General features: G+C 37.7%; 1 protein-coding gene across 2 annotated transcripts; it reads left to right on the top strand.

Annotated features, from left to right (window-relative positions):
• Positions 1–4,919: 4,919 nt before the first annotated feature.
• Positions 4,920–10,930, top strand: LOC147625980 (oligopeptide transporter 4-like). 2 transcript variants are annotated; one of them, XM_086817533.1, is made up of 6 exons: positions 4,920–6,242; positions 6,784–6,881; positions 6,980–7,543; positions 7,686–7,938; positions 8,035–8,217; positions 10,132–10,930. In XM_086817533.1, the coding sequence occupies exons 1-6, from the start codon at positions 5,700–5,702 to the stop codon at positions 10,747–10,749; spliced, it is 2,259 nt and encodes a 752-aa protein (XP_086673659.1). In that variant the 5' UTR covers positions 4,920–5,699; the 3' UTR covers positions 10,750–10,930. The 2 variants fall into 2 exon arrangements, with proteins under 2 accessions (XP_086673659.1, XP_086673658.1); XM_086817532.1 differs by having other exon boundaries at positions 7,686–8,217.
• The last annotated feature ends 11,635 nt before the right edge of the window (positions 10,931–22,565 follow it).

Here is a 22,565-nt window from a genome sequence, read left to right as displayed (position 1 = left end):
CTCAACATTTTTGGAGGGCTCTAAACATTAAAGAATTTGCATGCCAAACACAAGAAGGGGTCTACATCCTTGTGCACAAAGTGTATGACATAGTCATCTTGTATCACCCCATAAAAGAAGCTTGCCCACTTTGGAATGTGTTGGCTCTTAGCATCATGTGTGAGCATTAATACCCCATTCATGTCCAAAATTACTGCCAGATGTTGTGAGGGATTTGGACATCTTCTTTTTTTCTTGTCATTCGGGCTTTGATTTTAGCATGAGCATTAGCACCTCATTGGGCACATCATCGAGCTTTAACTACTCATCTAGCATCGGCACCTCATTAGGCACATATCGTAAGGCTTTGACTGCATCAAGCATTGGCACCTCAATGGGCACATCATTGGGCTTTGAGTGCTCATCGAGCTTTGGCATCTCATTGGGCACCTTATCAGGCTTTGAGTGCTCATTGAGCTTTGCACCTCATTGGGCACAACTTGTTCATCGTGCATCATTGCCTTGTCAAGTTGTAGCAACTCCTCAACCACATCTTTTGGCTTTGCATTCTCGTTAACCTCATAGGCACCTTAACAAGCTTTGCCACATCGTTGGGGTTTTTCGCATTCTCACAAGATAAGAGACACATATTTCTGAACAATAAGTACAATATCATGCATATTAGAAAGCATAAGGCAACATGAGAATCGTGAAATGAACAGTTCAATAAAATTGGGTTTTCATTATAGTCAACATCGTGTTGCACAAGAGTCCTCCACATGGACAAGCACAATGTTTTAGAGAAGTGAGGTGAGAGCAGGGACGAGTACAAGTAGTGCAGCATGACGGTGTGACAATGCTCCAAGAGGCATGGTGGAATTGCTTCTCAAAGAGTTGCGAAGCTTGGAGACCTCAAGGGTTACGAGCTTGGCCAATGGAAAGATCCCCACGAAAGTTGCGGTTCGCCAGGTAATCTTCTTGTTGGATGTGTTTCGATGGGGGTTTGGGTGAGCCATAACATTTCTGGCACCACTACCGCGAGGAGCCATCCCTTTGTTTTTTCCATTCTATACATACCCATTTCCCATTGTCTACCATGAAAAAGATGTGGTTTTGATGGAGATTTGTGTGTGACTTTGTGAGAAATAGATCTCTATTTTATTTTTTGAAAGGATGATTTTTTGGCTTAAATGTGTTGTTTTGTTAGTTTTAATCTAGTTTTTAATGTTTGTTAAGTGTGCACATAGAGTGTGTTAGGTTCAGTTTGCATCCACATTGCATCAAACAATGCAATGGATTGCAATTTTGTGATTTTTAGCTCTCTTTAGAGTTAAACATAGAGCTAAAATCATTAATTTTTTCTTGATTTGTGTGTTTTTTGTTTGATTTGTATGCATTAGAGTGTTAGCAAGTATTAGGAGTGGCTTAATCATTTAAGAAATTTCTCAAAAATATTAAAAACTCTTGAAATCGACTAATCTTCCTTAATTCATTGGTTTTTGTCATTAAGGGATGATTAATCCAATTCAAGAGGTAAAAAACTAGAAATTATATTTTCTGGGGTCAAAATTGATCATGTAAGAGGTTGAAATTAGTGGTCTTGAGTCTAGATGCATCAAAACACCTAATTACATCAATTTCTTTATCAATTAGAGGAATTTTGTTCTCTTTTGCTTACTTTTACATAAAGAGAAGAGACTAAAATTAAGATTTTAATTAATCTCTAATTATGGACTAATTTACACATTAGTTGATGCACCTAGCTTAGCGATTTCATGCCCTATCCAATGATGTGCTCAACGGTGTGAATTAATTAGTGATTAGTGGTTAATTATAGCCCTTAATTAGCCCAAAAGGGGGAAAGATTAGTGGAAAGATTAATCTTTTTTCGTGAAACACTTATTTCACGTCGTGAAATAGATCCGCGTGAAAATAAAAATAAAAAAAATTCGTGAAATACCCATTTCACGTTTTCGTGAAACACCTGTTTCTCGTCGTGAAACAGGTCCGCTGCATGAAAAAATAAAATAAAATTTCATGAAATACCCATTTCACGTTTTTGTGAAACACCAGTTTCACATCGTGAAACAAGTCTACATGAAAAAAAACATTCGTGAAATAACCATTTTACGTTTTTGTGAAACACCTGTTTCACGTCGTGAAATGCCCATTTCACGTTTTTGTGAAACAAGTCTGCATGAAAAAAAAACATTCGTGAAATACCCATTTTACGTTTTTGTGAAACACCTGTTTCACGTCGTGAAACAGGTTTACGTGTCGTGAAAAAAAAGGGTCTGCATGAAAAAAATTCATTACGTTCGTGAGATCCAATTCATGGCGTGAAAGGTCTCTGCACTTTCACATCCGTGAAAAGGATCCGTGGGTAAAACAAAAAAAGAGAGATAGAGTATAGAAAACAGCCCTATTTGGAGGCTCATATCTCTTAGACCGTGAGGCCAATGAATATGCTCTAGTGCTCGTCGCGAAAAGCCTACATAGTGCTCTTCAAAATTGGTCATAAGTAAGCAAACAAAATGCACATCATGTGGCAGACACGTGGGGCAGACTCACAATTTGTCAAATTTATGTTTTATGTTTGATGATGAACAAATGTTGAAAGTAAACTCATATGGATCAAAGCATGACCCTAGTTCTATGGTGTAGATTGGGAGAGAGGCTTGATTCAACTTTTTTCTATTTTTCAAAGCTTTAAACAACATGTATTCGTTGTGTGAAAAGTGGACGTTAGAGTCAACTCATGTCAAAGGCTTAATTCAACTTTTTTCTATTTTTCAAAGCTTAAAATAACATGTGTTCTTTGTGTGAAAAGTGGATGTTAAGTCAACTCATATGGATCAAAAGGGGATCCTATGACTTTTGTGGTGTGTAGTGTTACGATAATTAATTTATTAATTGTTGGGTGACCCAACAAGTGAAAAGAATATCTTGGGCCAAGTTGATTGTGAGTGAATCCGATCAACTCTGTGAACACGTGCAACATGTGTGAAGACATGGCTTATGTGTGAAGCATGGTAGTAGTGAATGATTTCCATTTGTCAGTATTATTTTTATGAGTGATTCCAAAGTAATTGTGATCTAACATTGTGGACTATTTTTGAGTATAGATCATAAGTTCGGGACAACAAAGGTGGACATTGGACGGAATTATCTAGCCGTGCACATGTGTATATAATAATTAATTTTATATGGTTTGGCCCATTGTACATATGTTGGGCAAGGTTTATTTTTTATGAGACACTTTAAAAGCATTGGACCATGGTTCAATTTTATAAAAGCCCAATTTTGGAAAAGCTATGCTATTTAGGACTCCAAGGGCTAAATTTATGAAATATGATTTAAATACCACATGGTGTGGGAGTGGAGACACATATGTCGAGGGGGAGGATTGCACCCAATCTTGTGCTCTTTGATTTTATGCTCTTGAGTTATGCTACGGTGTCTATGGTTTATTTCCTTTATTATTCAATTTGTGGAATATTCAAATCTCCATGTACTAAAGGTCCTGTAACAATCCATTTGTCAGTATTATTTTTGTGAGTGATTCCAAAGTAAACATTGTGGACTATTTTTTAGTATCGATCATAAGTTTGGGACAATTATTTTGATGAGATACTTTAAAAGCATTGGACTATGGTTCAATTTTGTAAAAGCCCAATTTTGAAAAAGCTATACTATTTATGGCTCCAAGGGCTAAATTTATGAAATATGATTTAAATGTCACGTGTGGGAGTGGAGCCACACACGTTAGGGGGGAGGATTGCACCCAATCTTGTGTTCTCTGATTTTATGCTCTTAAGTTATGCTATGGTGTCTATGGTTTATTTTCTTTATTATTCAATTTGTAGAATATTCAAATCTCCATGTACCAAAGGTTCTGTAACATGTAGATTGGGAGAGAGGCTTGATTCAACTAAGTTTGTGTTTTTCAAAGATTAAAACACCATGTGTTGCTTGTGCAAAAATTGAATGCTAGAGTCAACTCATATGGATCAAAGGGAGATCCTATAGAATGAATCAAATCAAATCAAAACATTTCACGTTAGAAAAGGAAAACTTCTAGTGTTTTCATCAATCCACCCAACTTGTGCATTCCTTTCGTAGGTGTCTTTGATGTTTTCCAACACCATCGTCTCCATGGTATCTTCAACAATACTATCTAGCATTGTCCTTTGAATAAAAGTAGTAGTGGGGCAATAAAACACAACTTTTGTTTGCTTCTTTATTTTTTTTAAAGATTGTGCTTCATCTCACTAAAAATATGTTAATGTAAAAAGTAAATGTCCATACTTGATCTATAGCTTCACAACTACGTTTAGGTTTTTCCATATCGGTACTATAACATGTTTGGTGGGGGTATACATGGGGATCGTGAAATCTTCAAGACCGTTGTTCAGGGTATCGTAAAATCTTCAAGACCATTGGTTGGTAGGGTAGTTGTATTATTTGTGCTTGATTGTCAAATGAAACACAAATATTTGAAGGACTCCAATTTCTATAGTTGTCAGTGTCAATGACATTTATCAAGCATGTCATGAGATATCGCCATAGAATGGGAATCCAGCGTAATTTTCTCGACTGAAATTTAAAAATCAAGATTGGAATTGGAGGTTGCCTTTAATTTTAAGGGATGAAATTTGTACATTTTAGTTATAAATGGTGGCATTTGTATGATTTCTAGTGATTTGTCAAGTCTAAATCCTAGTTAAGCCTAAGCATTACCTTCAATGTTAAGGGTTGGAAAAAACATTCTTTTTGAGCAGTGATCTCCAGTGTCCACCTAAGAATGCATGGAGATTTTATTGACACGAGGTTAGCAAAGGTTGGGTGGATTTTTTACCAAATATATATATATATATATATATATATATATATTCTGGTGTACTTAATTAGTATTTTGGAAAACCGCTCCAAGAGTGTTCGGGGGTGGTGGAGAGAGGGCCACTGTGTAGCCATGGGATGATGAATCAGTTTTGACTTGAGGAAGGCTACTTTTAGGGTATATTTCTCTGGGGAGGGGCTTTGCTCGTACAAAAGCTCCTTGTTGGGAGACTCGCCGAAGAGTTGGTAAGGCTGAAGCTAAATAAATTAACTCCAAAAGAAGGTGGTGCCATTGATGTTGACATGGAAGCCAGTTCCACGCTCACCTCCCTGCTGCTGCCTTTAGAAACACAGACGGGTAGACATACCACACTTTTCTTGATCTGGGTTTTTGCCCGCTTAATCCATGTAATGTTCTCTGCACAAGGGTCAGCAGAGCTTGTTTTTGTTTGTGGCAATTTCGGGCTCCCCCCCCGCTTGCACATCTTGAGCACAACAAGGCAAAGAGAGACCGGCTTCTTGCTCTTGCATGCAATTGTGAACACAGAGATAAAGCCCAGATCTTTGTTGTGTTGTGGGTTCTTGTAAACTTATCCTACAGCTGCTTGTGCGCTCCTGCTGCTGCGCCCACCTGCAGCTTTGAAGAAAGACAGGCCCCCGTTCCGTCCCACAGGCAAACTCTTGCAGAGAGCGGACGTACAGGTCGTCAATTTGGTGGAGTTTCTAGTAGAGGCCACCAATTTGGCGGATTTACTACGCAATTTTGAGGAAAGACAGTCCGCCATATCTGTAGGTTCTCAGGCAAATCTTGGATACTGCTGTGGGTTCTTCTTGCCCACCCTAATAAACGCTTAAAGGCAGAGCTTAGCAGCACAGAGGCCATGGAAAACGGTATTCGAAGCAGCACAGAAGCTATGGAAAACGGCACACAGACGGAGTACGTTTCTTCAGTGCAAACAGAAGAGTGGGCAGATGATGAAGACCAGTCTCCTGTGGAGCAAGTGGCCCTTACCGTTGCCACAACAGATGACCCATCTCTACCAGTATGGACTTTCCGGATGTGGACGATAGGGATTTTATCCTGCATGGTGTTGTCTTTCTTGAATCAGTTCTTCTCCTACCGCACAGAGCCTCTCATCATAACCCAAATCACAGTGCAGGTTGCTGCGCTGCCAATTGGGCGCTTCATGGCCTTTGCCCTGCCCGCAACGACCTACCGCCTGCCCTTCTCCAACCAGGAATTCTCACTGAACCCGGGGCCTTTCAATGTGAAGGAGCATGTGCTTATCACCATCTTTGCCAATGCCGGCAGTGCCTTCGGCAATGGCCCCGCCTATGCCGTCGGCATTGTTGACATTGTCAAGGCCTTCTACCACCGAAACATCTCCTTCTGGACTGGATTGTTCATCATCTTGACTACCCAGGTTAACCTCTTGATCCATTTTGAAATCCTTGTCTGTGGGTGATTAAGCACTATGTATTGGCTGTTTGGGCCATTATGCTCCAATTAGTGGCTGTCTTAGGCTATGCAATTATTGTAGGATCTTATTGGGCCAGCGAGCAGCTCAATATCAGCAATAAGTGTCTGCTTGTGGATGAATAGCACAAGTACTTGCATGTTTTTAGATGATTAAATACCAACTAATGGCTGTTTAAATAAGCAAAAATTCAACGCTGTCTTTTGGGTGCACTATCGACTGTTTGTGGCTGATTAAGTGGTGTTTAGTGGTGATTAAGCAGTTATAATTACACGTGTCAGGAATTGCTATGTTTCATGAAGGACCCATTTGTGATTGATTGTCGGCAATTTAAAAAAAATGCTCCATTGCTGCACATGTGCCATTTATTTGAAAAAGATTCTGGAAACCCCAGCAAACATTTCATGCTATCTAATATGCTATTTATTTTGAAAAAGATAACCCCAGCAATTATTTCATGCTATCTAATGTGCACATCAAACTGCAGGTTCTGGGTTATGGGTGGGCGGGCCTTTTCCGGAAATATCTTACTGAACCTGCTCAAATGTGGTGGCCTAGTACACTTGTGCAGGTGTCACTGTTCAGGTAAAGTGGAGATTTATCGTGAGAAGCTACTCAAGGCTTCAATAACTTTGTGTAACTTATTTTGATTATCTTTTCCACTTGCTCCTCATGTTATGCAGAACTTTGCATGAGAAGGATATGTCCAAAGGACTTTCCAGAAGCCAGTTCTTCTTGATATTTATGATTGCAAGTTTCTCGTACTACTTACTGCCAGGCTATTTGTTCAGCACCTTAACATACTTTTCATGGGTGTGCTGGGCATTTCCCAATTCAGTAACTGCACAACAGATAGGGTCTGGATATAGAGGACTCGGGCTGGGCGCCTTCAGTTTTGATTGGTCGGGCATCTCTTCATTTCTTCTAAGTCCCTTGGTTTCTCCATTCTTTGCAATAGTCAATGTTGGTGTGGGATTCTCTCTCTTCATTTATGTGTTGCTTCCGGCTGCTTACTGGAACAATATGTATCGTGCAAAGACATTTCCCATCTTCTCATCCCAACTTTTCACTGCAAATGGGAGCGTTTATGACATCCAAGCCGTCTTGAGCCCAGACTTTACTTTGAATAATACAGCTTATGAACAACAAGGCCAAGTGCACCTGAGTATCGTGTTTGCTCTTGCATATGGCTTTGGATTTGCAACCATAGCAGCTACACTGACACATGTGTTTTTCTTTTACGGCAAGTATGTACTTTCCCAATCAGCTCTTTTCTACATAATTGTAATGACACTAATTCATGTATTCGTGCTCCACAGCTGTTCTCAAGCATTTCGATTGTGCTTCTCACCGCATGTGTGATTCTCAATTACTTGGATTGTGTGACAGGGAGATATGGCAACGCAGCAGAGCTGCCATGAATACTCGACCAGATATCCACACACGGTTAATGCAAAAGTATTCTGACATACCGCAATGGTGGTGGAATGTTCTGCTCTTTGTATCAGTTGGACTGTCTATGGCAGTATGTGTGTGGTTTAAAGAGCAAGTGCAGCTGCCTTGGTGGGGTTTGATCTTAGCATGCATCCTAGCAGCCGGGTTCACTCTACCGATAGGAGTTATCACAGCAACCACCAACCAGGTAAACTTTTGTGGTGTGCAAGTAGGATTGCTTTCTGTCTTTTATATTGGGTTCCCAAACACACGTATTTATGGGTGTATCCATTTGTTGGTTCAGACTCCGGGGTTAAACATTATTACTGAGTACATCATGGGCTATATACTTCCGGGCAAGCCACTTGCAAATGTTTGCTTCAAGGTATATGGCTACATGAGCATGAACCAGGCTGTTTCCTTTCTGTCAGACTTCAAACTAGGCCACTACATGAAGGTTCCTCCACGATCAATGTTCTTGGTTCAGGTTTGTCCCTTATCGTATGTATCATGCCTTCGTGATCATTGTGGTTGTTTTTGGAGGGTTTCCAAGAGGGTGGTTGTATTTAGTAAAGTTTGCATTCGTTTTAAGGTGTAAGCCCAAGATTCCAACCTTCATCTAAAGCACAAGGCAACTACCAGTAGCCAATTAGAGATTGCTCGGACTTCAGAGATCAGCAGCCTGTATCTCTCCAACTGACAGCGATCACCCTTCAGTACATGGATAGTTGAACTAGCGAAAGCACTTGAGCGCGGATCCCTGGACCACCTTGTCCTTGGTCTACATTCGTGTTCCATACCATACTCGCTTGCATCCCTCAAGTTCAGCAGCCCGAGACCCATCATCTAGATCATAGACATTAGTTACAGGCAGGCCTGAGGTCCCTATTAACCACCCACCAGTTTATGTAATTGTTAACTCTCCCTTTGTGGTTTTATTTCCCAATCCCTGGCGGATACTCCTGGTAAGGATGTAACACCGCAAGGATCTGTTTATCCCCCACCCCTCCGCTTCCCTTGGGAAGTTTTTGCGTCACTCATACAAGAATATGCTGTGCTGGGCTAGTGAATGTCACTGTCCACTCATCACAGGCTAAAGACAGTAGCCAAGGTGCCGAACCTGGTCCGAATTGGGGCTATCACGAATTTGCAAGTGATTGTTGGTCTTCAGGGTTTGCAATGATCTTGATAAGGGCTGGCATCTACTTTTTTGGCTTGTCAGATGGAAGGATGAGCAACTGAAGAGAAGTGGGTGCTGCCTGTAGGGAGATGCATAAAAGAATTTTTTTAATTATAAAAGTGTTACTTTCATCAATATTGATTTTTATGCATAAAAGAATTTTTTTTTAAAATGCAAAAGTGTTGCTTTCACCAATATTGATTTTTATGCATAAAATGATGCATAAAAGAATTTGTTTATTATAAAAGTGTTACTTTCATCAAAATTGTTTTTTTTTAATGCATAAATAGATACATAAAAGGATTTTTCTTTTATATAAAAGTGTTATTTCTATAGAAGTTGGATTTTATGCATAAATAGATGCATACCGAATTTTTATATCAAAATAAGAGTTCTCTTTAATCCTATGTTTAAATCCCATGAATATTGGAAAATGAATAAGTAAATACTCAGTGAAGGAAAATTATACCGTTTCATATTCTCTAGGATGGTAATGAGAAAATTCCTACTATTAATTGGCTTGCTCATTGTTATCCTTAATGGCATGATAAGTTTCCTCTTTTTTCCTTTTTTTTTGAAAATATTTGGAGAGTTTTATTTGATATGTCGACCCTATTTTGGGCAAGGGCCCAGAGATAGCAATACCGCCGAAGTGCAGAGAGAGCTCTTATCCTTAAATTTGGGGAATGGCATGATAAGCTTATTCTATGGCTGTCCTCAGTCTGCATCTTCTCTACTGTTGCATCTTCTCTGAGTTTCCCACTGTAGAGTCTCTTATACCTTAACATGCCCTCATTAGTGAGCCTGTAAGGTGGCATACAAGTGAGGGGTTCATATAAAGACGCCCAGTGGAGGGGTGAGTTAGCATGGGGAGTTTGGTTTGTTGGGGGGGTGCACATCAATCTGTCCCTAGCATTTGTGTGGCTTTTATGGGTGGATGCAAGCTGGTCCTTAACATGAAATTAGCTTTTCAAACGCCAGGTCAACCTTCGTATTTGCAGTATATAGATTACGATGGTTTTTAGCATGCCATGCACACACTTTTCTTTAGCCAATTGTTTTTCTTTGGAAATGCCACTTATAATTTAAGCTCTCTGTGCATGGCATGATTGGGTGATCTGCATGGGGTGTGTACGTGTTTGCTTGCTGTGTGTGATGAGTTCGTGCATGCACGCTGTGTGCTCAGCTGTTCTCTAAGTTGAACATCCTCATATCTTACAGGTTATTGGCACAATTATAGCAGGAACAGTGAACATGGGAGTCGCATGGTGGCTGTTGAACTCAATCAAGAATATATGTGACACAGAATTGCTGCCAGCGAGTAGCCCTTGGACTTGTCCAAATGATGCTGTTTTCTTTGACGCATCAGTAATATGGGGGCTTGTCGGACCAAAGAAGATCTTTGGGAACCAAGGCATTTACCCAGCCCTCAATTGGTTCTTTTTGGTCGGGGCCATTGCACCTATGATTGTGTGGATGTGTCACAGGGCTTTCCCCAAGGTATGGTGGATTCCTTTTATCAACATGCCTGTGCTTCTTGGGGCCACTGCAAACCTGCCCCCCGCAACAACTGTCAACTTGATTTCGTGGGTGGTTGTTGGAACCATTTTCAACTACTTCGTGTTCAAGTACCACAAGATCTGGTGGAAGCGCTACAATTATGTGCTCTCTGCTGCCCTGGACGCAGGACTGGCTTTTATGGCTGTGGTGTTATATTTTTGTTTACAGTTCTCGAATGTTCAGATGAACTGGTGGGGAACCAATGGAGATCATTGCCCACTTGCCACTTGCCCCACGGCTCCTGGTATTGTAACAGCAGGTTGTCCTGTGAACAATTGACATGACATAGATGGGCTTGTCCTCAGTGGGTTAAACAGTGGCTCTTCTACAGCTTCTGAACCTGAAGAGGTTTTTTTGTTCTTGCTAGATTCAGAACTAGCACTTTCTACCTTGGCCACATTTGTTAATTGAACTCCTTGTAAACGATATAACCTTATTAAACAGATGAAGTCATTACAAACCTCGATCTAGTAGACTATAAAGAACCAGTACTTTTAAGTCAAATTCACTCATATTAAGAGTGATTATTGAAAACCTATTGGGGGTAAACAAGGGTAGGGGACAAAGTTCGTAGGCAGAGGCTGAGTGGGAACCTCTTACAATAGCACTCTCTGAAAATGATCCATGGAAGGTGTTCTTGGTCCTTTTGAAACTGGCGTAAATGCTGAGCTCAAGGTCGTCGACGAGCTTGACAATAATGTTCATCATAATCTCTATAGTCAAGCGGGGATGCCTATGCAATCATTACTTACACATGTATGTGTCGAGGATATTCTATGTGTAGGATGCATCTTCATTTGTAGGATGCACCTTTTTATGCTGTGCTACAAGAGAGTTTCCAAAGGATCAAAATTTCCTCTAGTGACTCAAGAAAAAGAATAAATTCTAAGGATTTTCCAAGGCTTGCTATTTTGGAGACTTAACCATGGGTTTCAAGAGCAATTGAGCTTTACAATTCTCCACATTTTGGGCTTCTTCTTCATTTTTTTCTTGAGTTCTACCAAGCTCACAAAACCACTTATGGGATTTCTGGCACTTGAAGTTGTTATTCTTACTCCACAAAAATTGGTACAATATATGACTTCATCAAATTTGAAGCAAGGCTGTAAGTATTATTTCGCACATATTATTTTCTTGCTTATTCCTTCTCCATTCCTCATCATGACAAATCCACAACCACCTTCAAATGAGGAATGAGCTAAGAGAATAGAATTAAAAGAACTAATCTCTAGCAAAAAATGAGCTCGAAGTGCTGAACTTGAATTCGACATTTGACGTACCATCAAGAAGACTTTGTGAGAGCAAGAACAACAAAAAGGGGAAAAAATTAGCCGTTCAAAATTTTAATGGTAAGAAAGATGCAAAGATAGTGTTGTCATGGATTAGCTAGCTTGATGATTATTTTTCTGGGGAAGAATTTTTCAAGAAAGATAAGATTAAATGTGCTGCAAACATTTGGTCAAAAGTGCATCATTAATATGCTATTAAACAAAGACGAGAAAGGCCAAAAACTTCGAAAGGAGTTCCAAACATTTGGTCAAAAGTGCATCATTATGGTTGAATGCCATTAAGCAAGGAAAAGAAAGGCCAAAAACTTTGAAAGAGTTCCAAAAGCTCATCAAAAGGAAGTTCTTGTCACCTTAATATAAAGTTAAAGTGCATCAACAATGGGACATGCTTCGACAACTGACAAAGAGACTGTGTAAGTACAGTGTGGACAAGTTTCGACAAATTTTTATCCAACTAAGCAAAATTTTATAACTGGATTGAAGCCTACTCTTAGAGCGGAGATCAATATGTTTCAGCCTCATTCTCTATCCAAGGCATAAACCACCTCAAGATTTTTATGCTAATAAATTTAAAAAGTTTGTTTCTTTTCGTAAGTTTGACAAGCACACCAATGATACTAGGAAGTGCTGCTCCTAATAACCATAATCGTGGTGCTAACAACAACAACAATAAAAAGGGCGATGACACAAAGAAGCAAGATTCCAAACCTAGAAATGTGACTGTCGACAAAAAGATCATATCGTACCCAATCGCCCAAAGAAGAAGAAGCAACCAACTGCACAAGCCAATTCGGAAAAATGAAAGGAAATATTAAGGACAAGGAAGTAAATATATTGCACGATAATGGAAATACGCATGATTTTATTTCCAAAAATCTTATGCATGCTATTACTTTAAAGTATAAGACCAAGACTTCTTTTCAAGGAACAAAGTATAACTGTAGTAAGGAAATGAAAGATGTGGTTTTATCTATTGCACCATATAGGCAACCTCGCACTTTTCTTGTTACACATTTTCACTCATATGATCTTATTCTCGATATGCCATGGAGGCACGAGCACAATCCTTGCATTGATTATGATTCTCATGACTTATCTTTTGCATTCAATGGTCAGAATGTATGTTTGAAAGGATTAAGGGAATCTAGTGGTTGTGCACTCTTTAGCCATACCCAAGCCAAGCGAGCCATGAGGAAAAAGGAAAAAACTTATCTAGTGATTAATGAGCTTACCGCTTCTAAACCAATTTCCAAGGACACCTCGCATAAGCCATTCATTTCATAATTTTCAAATTGTTTTATGAATGAGTTGCCTCCTAGATTGTCTAATTCTAGACTCGAAGACCATAGAATAGACAGTATCCTTGGTAGTATTTCACCTTGTAGAGATCCTTATAGAGTAAATTTTCTAGAGAGAAAAGAGATCCAGAGTCATATTGAGGACCTACTTGATATGAAACTTATTAGACCTAGTAGTTCACCATATGGAGCACCTATTCTTCTTGTTAAAAAGAAGAATGAAGCATTTCGCATATGCATAGATTACCGATATTTAAATAAGAATACTATCATGATATTCTGTCCCACGTGTGGATAATATCTTAGATAAATCAAGAGAATCCAAGCTATTTTCCAAAGTTAACCTTAAATCAGGTTATCATCAAGTTAGAATGGGCGAAGAAAATGTCTGCACAAATGGGTTATAATGAATTTTTTATAATGCCTTTTGGACTTACTAACGCTCCAGCTACATTTAGTTGTATGATGAACCGTATATTCTTGTAGCACCAGAATTTCATATTTGTTTTCTTTAATGACATATTGGTCTTTAGTAAAGGCGAAGACAAGCACAAAAAACACCTAGAGATAGAATTCAATATTTTGAAGGAAAAATAACTCTATGCCAATCTGGAGAAGAGTGAGTTCTTTCAAAAATAAATTGAATACCTTGGGCATATTATGCTGCTAATGGAATTTGTGTAGACCTAAAAAGGTAAGAGACCATTAGATCATGGCCTAGACCAAAGGACATTCATGAGTTGAGATCTTTTCTTGGTCTATGTTCTTACTGTATAAGATCTGTGAAAAACTTTTCTTACAAAGCGCATTAATTAACTAAATTATTGAAAAGGCTAAAGTTTTTCATTAGACTGATATGCAAGGGAAGTCTTTCAATACCCTTAAGTATGCACTAACCCATGCACCTGTATTAACATTACATGATTTCCTTAGACCATTCTTTGTGGTAGTGTGACTAATGCTAGTAGACATGGTATTGGTGTTGTGCTTATATAAGATAATCATCCAATTGCTTTTGAAAGTAGAAAACTAAAACCATTTGAGCTTAATTATAGTACTTATGATAAAGAATTAATTGCTATTGTTCAAGCATTGAAAATTTGGAAGCTTTATCTTATGGGTTTTGAGTTTATCTGATCAATAAAGTATTAAACATTTGCTTTCATAACCTTTAATATCGGCGGATAGACATAGTAAGTGGGCATCTTTATTCAAAGTTATCAGCTAGCTATTCAATATACACGTGGTCATGAGAATGTTCTTGCTGATGCTTTGAGTAGGAGAACTAGCATTAATAATATATCCGTTATTGAGGGGATCTCTTTTGATACATGAAAGAAACTTATGAAAGTGATTCTGATTTTTTTGATGCATATAACAAGATGAAAGACAATGATTGCTTATCTCATTTAGATTATTCTTATGATGATGGTTTTCTTTTCTTTCAAATGAAGTTATGCATTATTAGACCATTTAGGTGAGCTATTATTGAAGAAGCTCATCAACCACCTTTTCTCGATCATAAAGGAGTTTCATCTACTTTGCAAATTGTTGCTAGAGATTTCTTTTGGCCTAATATGTGTCAAGATGTTGTAAAGTTTATGTCTAAATATGTTATTTATCAAAATATTAAGAGTCATAAAGGAAAAAAATTTGGTTTACTTATGCCATTACCTATTCCTAAATGAACCGTGGGAACGAATAAGTATGGATTTCATTATTGGTTTTCTTTTGACTGCTAACAAGAATGATATGATTTGGACCATTGTAGATAGATTTAGCAAACAGGCTTATTTCATTGCTTGCAAAAAGACATTGACTGCTTATAGCAAGCTACAAATGTTTTTATCAAATAAGTGTTTGTGCATCATGGTTTACCAAATATCATTGTTTCTGATAGAGATAGAAAGAGTTGTAATGATTTTTGAACTGCTTTGTTTGATAATCTTGGAAAAAAACTTGATTTTTCTACTGCTTTTCATCCTGAATCAAATGGAAAAACTTGATTTTTCTACTGCTTTTCATCCTGAATCAAATGGAAAAACTGAAGTTATAACAAATAGTACAATTCTTGATTTGCGTAGATGTAATGTTACATCTCAACCTAAGTGGAATAAGTATTTACACATTTTGTAATTTACATATAATAAATTTCCTCACTGCTACTATAGTCTATGGTAAGGCTTTGCCAAGTCCTGACTTGTCTTTCACATTTAATTGAGGCTATAGATTCGTTTGTTAGACACTTTGACCAAATTCATGATTAAGAGAAATTTAACATTCAAAAAGCTTAAGAAAAGTACATGAAGCACACAAATCGTAAACATAAACATGTCATCTTCAACGAATGCGACTATTTACTTCTTTGTTGCAACATTGAGAAAATGAGACTTAAGTCTATAGAGACCAACCCTGTGGTAAAGTTAGCTTCTAGATTTTATGGACCTTTCAAGATTATTGCAAAGATAAATGACAATGCATTTAAATTGGAGCTACCCCCAAATTGGCATATCTATAATTCTTTTCATGTTAGTCTTTTGGGACCTTTTACAAGACCTCTATCTTCTCATCCTATATTAGAATAACCTCTTGAGTTAGCAGATGAAGAAGAACATCTTGTGCCTAAGTCTCTCACTACATGCATAGGTAACACTTATGTGTTAAATATCTTGTGCCTTTCAAGCATCATCCTATTAAAGATGCTAAATGGATGCCAGAAAGGTTTTTCTGTTCTTATTAAAATCTCATCCACTCATACCATCCATGCAATTGAGGTAAATTGCAACCTGAGCAAGAGACAATGTTAGTCATAGCCTCTATGGTCTAGCGGGGATGCTTATGTGATCATTACTTAAGCGGGGATGCTTATGTGATCATTACTTAAGTGGGGATGCCTATGTGATCATTACTTACACATGATGTATGGATGTTTTTTTTAACTAATCTTTTTGCTTGTTGATGCCACGTGTCATTAGCTTCGATCGCCTCTTTTGGGGTCTATGCACGCCTACTTTATGCTCTTGTTATGGGCTCTTATATCTTCCTTTGTGGTTGCTGCTTTGTTGCCACATGTATCGATAGCCTCCATGCTGCTGCTCAGATTTGCCCAATGATGCCTGCTTGTTGTCATTGCCTCATCTCTTCTCTCTTTGTCCCACTGAGTTATACACCACCTATCTATATAATATGTAGAATCCTTGAGATCTGTAAGTTTTACCTCGTGAGGCTCATCCTGCTTTGCAAGAGCTAGAGATGCTTGTAGGGTATTGTTTTGCATTCTTCATTCTCTCCTTGAATTTCAGGTATCTCTTTCTATTCTTTAGTGTCTGTCACATGCGGCACTTCTTTAACTGATTTTGTTGGCTCTACTAACTCCGTAGGAGCTTCTGGCTCCATAAAAGCTATATGCCGACTTCATAAGTCCCATTGCTTCTCTCTATTGCAATTTTCCAAATAGCCTCGTCCCTTGAGGCTCTTGTTTTCCTCTTGGCCCCCAATCCAAGGCCACTATCCATCCATCCTATAGCTTGGTTGGAGAGACCATATCTCTCATCTAAAGCTTGTTTTACCAAGCTTTCATCACGTGCACTACATATTGTTGCACACATTATTTGCCTTCTTCAACCCGAAAGCACAACCCACATGCTCAAATTCCATAAGCATCAACCAAAACAACAAACAACAAAAAATTTACAGCAGCATAGTACTTCCCATTGAAGCACTCTTGAACTTGCCCAAACCCATGGGCATATTAACATAAATCGCAACCAAAATTACAATCACCATACCAAAAATTTACTTTTAGTAGTAACTCTTTGAAATGATTGATGACAGTAGCTCCCTCTTCTTGTCCACATTCCTAATGATGTAGCCTCCACATAATGAGTGTGCCATTTTTTATTTCTCTCAAAACACTAAAAACATAAGAAAAAAACAAATCACAAATAACCTAGGCTTAGCTAAACCTTACTCTGATACCATCTTAATAATTTGGAATCGTGCTAAGCCTAGTGCTAATCACATATTAAACATATGCTTAAGGAGGCTCATAGTAATCAAGAAACTCCATAATGCTAATTGCACACTAATGAGAGGTAGACAAGGTAGGCACACCCAACACCTTATATTTGCAATATGTTATGATATATACAATGAAAGGCTTCTAATATAGATAGAATTTAGCACAATCTCCTTTACACGTTATCATGCCACTTGGCCATTAGCTTTCTCCTATTAAACCCTTAAATTCTTAGAAAATGCTATTGGACCCCTTTAGGCAACCATTCCATTGTCCTCTCATTCTACTCATGCTCTAGTGCTCATTAGCACCTTTAGGCATGCTAACATCACTATTTCAAAATGAATGTAGGTGGTCATAGAACTACACAAAGTATATACTTTATCAAGACAACAGGGACTCCAATGGTGGATCAACACTACTTCACTATGGACAAGTAGACTTTGATAGTTTAGTGATAGAGGCACGATTGATGTAGTAAAAACACCTGTTATGCATGCATTGAGGAAAGGCAATGAAAAGGTTGATGTTCGACCCCATAAGTGCTCATGATGTGACAATTTCAAGTGTTAATATTGATGACATCTCTAGTGGATCTGATCAGGATTTAGATGAAGAGTTTGGGATACCTTCTGTCCAAACAACAAGTGTAAGGAAGACAAGGTCAATGAACACTACTCTTGCATATATTCATGATGCATGTTATACACCAACATGTGCGGAAGAGGATATGAAAAATAAGCACTAGAATGAAGCCATGGATGTAGAAATGAACGCACTAGATAAGAATGGTACTTGGGATTTAGTTGTATTGCTTGAGGGGAAGAAAGCTATTGGTTGCAAATGGGTGTACAAAATAAAGGATAATTAAGATGGGTCAACAAGCATGTACAATGCAAGACTAGTTTCTAAAAGGTTTGCTCAAATATATGGGATAAATTATGAGGAGACATTTAGTCCCATTGCCAAGATGGTAACAACTAGATGTGTGGTTGCATTGGTAGCATCTAGAGGATGGATTCTATTATAGAGAATGGATGTTAAGAATTTTTAACAATACTTAAAGCTTAGAAATCTTGACTTGGTTACTATGCTTGGCTCAATTGCCTTGCGTATACATGTTTACAAAAAAGAAAATTACCTAAAACATGCTTTCCTATTTTATGATTGCTATAAAAAATAACTAGCCAAGAGCTTGTTTCTATGCTCTACATTACTTGATCTTGTTTTCTTTAACACTCCCCCTTAAGATCAAGTTGAGGTGTTGTTCATGTCCTCAACTCCAAGTAGCCTTCAAACTTTTCAAACTTCTCTCTTGCCCCCAATGCTTTAGTGAAGGTATCAAAACAATCTAGTCTTCAATCTTTACAAATATTAAATCCCCTTGACCCTACAGTACTTTCTCTCTCACAAAGTGATAATGTTCCTCAATGTGTTTCATACGAGCATGAAACACTGAATTCTTAGCCTATTGAATGGAGCTCATTACTATCACTGTATATAGGTATTGGTGCTTTCAAGGTTATCTCCAAGTCTGTTACTCCAAGTCTGCTAAGAGTTGTTGCATCCATGTAACTTCACATGATGCTTGTGTTGAAGCTCTATGCTCTGCTTATGTAGTACTTAAGGCTAATGTAGCTTATTTCTTTCATGTGTCCAAGAAAAAAAACCATTCCCAATTGAGCAACACATACCTGGGGTGCTTCTTCTTATTGATGGATCACCTACTCAATTTTTATCACAATATATGTCGGAGGTTTAAACTCATCTTTACACTAATAGTGAAGTCCATGATTCATCGTAGTTTTGGCATATCTCAAGATTCCTCTTAATGCACACCCATGCGATTCTTTCTTGGGCTTTGCATAAACTAGCCTACTATTCCAATTGCATGCGTAATATCCAGCCTTGTAATTATGAGATAATTGATTTTTCTCTAACTTGGCACATGTGGATAACATAACCATAAGATCTTCAAGTTTGCAACATTAGGCTTTTATCCTATGAACTTCTCTTCTGAAGTTATGTTTGGATCAATCGTTTGGAGATCATTTGATCAACAAAACCACATAATTACGTGCCTCTACCCAATAATATTCTGGCATGTTTTTCTCGTATAACATGGCTCTTGACATCTCGGCAATATGCCTATTCTTTCTTTCTACCACTCTATTCCTCTATGGCATGTATCTTGGTGTCAATTGCCTTCTAATGCCTTGTTGTTTTACGTATTTGTCAAATTCCCATGACATATACTCTCCTCCACTATCACTTCTCAAGATCTTGATCTTGAGACCACTTAGTTTTTCTACTTCTGCTTTGAATTGTTGAAACTTATCAAAATCTTTACTTTTAGCTTTCAAAAAATATATTAAATCCCTCTTTGAATAGTCATCAATGAAGGTTATGTAATATCTTGCTCCTCTAATACTTTGTTTATTTTAGACCCCATAGATCTACGTATAAGCTCCAAAGACTTTTGATGAATATATCCTTCTTTTGGAAAGGATTTCTTGATGACTTTGCTTTTTCACATGGTTCACATAATCCAAACAATGATAATCATTTGAGAGTTAGCAATCCCTTTACCAAACCTTTGTGTGTAAGCTCTCCTTTAATCGAGAGATATTTATATGACCAAGAATTTTGTGTCAAAGCTCAACCTCTGACATAGATGAGCTTCTCATATACACACATACCTCTGATGTACACATAACATCCAAAATAAAAATCCTTCCAACCTTTTCACCTCTTTCTATATAACTTTGAGTGTGTTATAGTCTTGCATAACACACCCAATGTCTAGATTCATTGTTACTTGCATATTTTGCTCCACAATGTCCAATTGACACCAAGTTCTTTGTAATGCTTGGAGCATAAAGAACATTTCTTAAATATTAAACAACTCCTTTGGGAATCTCCAAAGGTATACTCCCAATGTTAATTAACATTTCTTCCCCCTTGAAAAAGAAGTTTTCGTCTCGAAAAAAAACTTAGGAAACCTTTTCTTCAGTGTAGCCACTCTTTCCCAAGTTGATCCTTCTTTTGGTCTATCTGTCCACTTTACTAAACATTCTTTAAACACAAAATGCCTAGTTTTCTTTTCTCGATATTCGAGAATCTTTTCAGGCTCATGTGGAAGAATAGGTGGTTCTATGAAATCAACTATTGCTTCTTTTCCAATGATATTGTCATTGTTTCCCATCTTGTGTTTCAGTCTACTTACATGAAACACAGGATAGCGAACTTCCTTCTTGTACTCCCTTTTTAGGCTTCTAATGAAGCCTCTTAGTTTTTGAAAATTGTCTATGCCCTTAAGTTTTAAGACAATTTCTCTATATAGCAAGCTATATATTGAGTGAGATTTAAATCTTTTGTTCCATAGAACAATTATCCCACTCCTCCCAATTTCGATCTTCTTCATTTTTAGGAAGATATTCCTTTAAGAATAATTCCTTGAATGAATCCTAAGAATCGAGTACTTGCCTAGCTTCCGCTAAACTCATCCACCACTTATAAGTTTTTCCTTGTAAGGATAGGCTAGCTTCAATGGGGCGGTTATGATCACGAACATTTCTTCAAAGATGCAAATCTTGCCATTTTTATAGAAAAATATGGACTGTATATTTCTCTTGTTCTCTTCTCCACTAAAAATGGGTGCCTTTAAATCTTTGAATACCATACCTTGGTCTCTAGTTTTGGGACCCTCTTCAACTATGATTTCATTCAATCCTTTTTCTAGAGTTTTTTTCCTTCCCTCATCAATGTTATTTTTAGATATTTATTTTACTCCCAATCCTTCCCCTCCCATCAAGGAGCTAAGAAGACCCATCATTTTCTCAAGTTTATTCTCTAAATTAGAGATTTTTTCTTTCATTTTCTTCATTTCTATATCCTCATACTCATTAAGATCTAAATCTTGCATATGTATTTCATTTGTTTTTATAATATCCTCTTCCACGTAAAAATAGGACATTAGGTTTTCTCTCTTCTCTCCATTTTTATCCTTCCCACCTTGAGAAGCCGTTTACTCTAACACTAAGCAAAATGGAAAGTTTCTTAAAAAGCAAAAAGATGCAACAAAATGACCTTACTAAGTTGCGTAATTATGAATTAACTCTAATGATGTGAAGAATAATTTCATTGAGTCCTCCTTGTTGATATTTGCTTCAATGATTCTTCAAGGTTGTCATGTAATCCACTTGCTTCATGTAGACTCTCCAAAGTATGCCTAATTTATTAGGTAAGAGCTATGCTTAATCTATTAGACAAGAGGTATGCCCAATCAATTAAGCAATAGGTATTTGTATGGAGAAGATTTGAGAAGTATAAGGGTTAGCTTATGGAAATGAATAGAGAAAATATTAAGGAGTAGAGATTAGAATTAGCAATGATTAGCTCAATGAAAACATGGAAGAGATAGAACTTAGCTCTGATACCAATGTAATTCTCCTTGCATTATAAGCTTGAGGACTTGTAAGACTAGAAATTTGATTCTCCACCCAACCATATCCCAAATGGACCCTAAACTCAAGGTTATATAGGCCTAAGTGATGCATGACCTTCCAACTTCATCCCCTTGGCCTTTCATTGGCTAGGCATGGCCCTTTACATCCCTTTTACTTTAACCTTAATGCCTATTAACAGTACTTTAGGTGTTTCCTATTTGAAATCCCCTAAACCTTATTTATATGCAAACCTTTTACATATAAATAATCTTTTCTAGTTTACCTTATAGTGTTTCATGTCAGTCTCATAACACAAGCCTACCATAATAGCCACAAGAGAGTGATAGAGAGAGAGAAGGCAAAACTCAATTTTGATAATGGGATTGTACCTTTTCATATTTCATAAGTCACTTATATACATCAGCTCTTTTTTTACAATGGTCAGCCGCCCATTTAACAATCGGGGGCCCAAAACTGATTTCCTAGCTTTATGTATACCTAGGCTTATTCTTGTGATGATGAACGACATTACACAAGTTATAAGCTTAGTCATCCCATATATCTTTTACACGAAACGCTTAATGCAATTACATATAATAATGAGTTACAAGAAGCATAACCACGCTTAAAAATGATGTTAACCAGTGTGGTTAATAGTACCACATTGGTTGCATTGATTGGTTGAGTGTGTTTATTGAAGCATTATGATTGGTTGAGATCAAAGCATGTGCAAATGCATGGCATTTATCAATGCACCAATGGATGATGATGATTTGGTTGTTGTTGCATTGAAAGATTTGGGAAAGGATTACAAATCATTTGAGACTTTGTATCACTGTGAGAAGTGGTGATCCCCCAAACTTTGAAGAGTTGATTTCACTTCTTAGTGTGGAAGAGTTGAAACTTGGATTAGGTACACATCATTGAGTATCAGTGGGCATGCAAAGGACCATGCATTTTACACACAAAGAGGTGCAAGAAGTAGATGGAGATCCTCTTCTAGTAGAGGACATATAGGTGGACATGGTTGGCAGGATAGATC

The sequence above is a fragment of the Cibotium barometz genome, chromosome 23 (assembly GCF_041138505.1).
Source record: "Cibotium barometz isolate CiBa-2024 chromosome 23, ASM4113850v1, whole genome shotgun sequence".
Lineage (NCBI taxonomy): Eukaryota > Viridiplantae > Streptophyta > Polypodiopsida > Cyatheales > Cibotiaceae > Cibotium > Cibotium barometz.
This window is presented reverse-complemented; position numbering and strand designations above follow the sequence as displayed.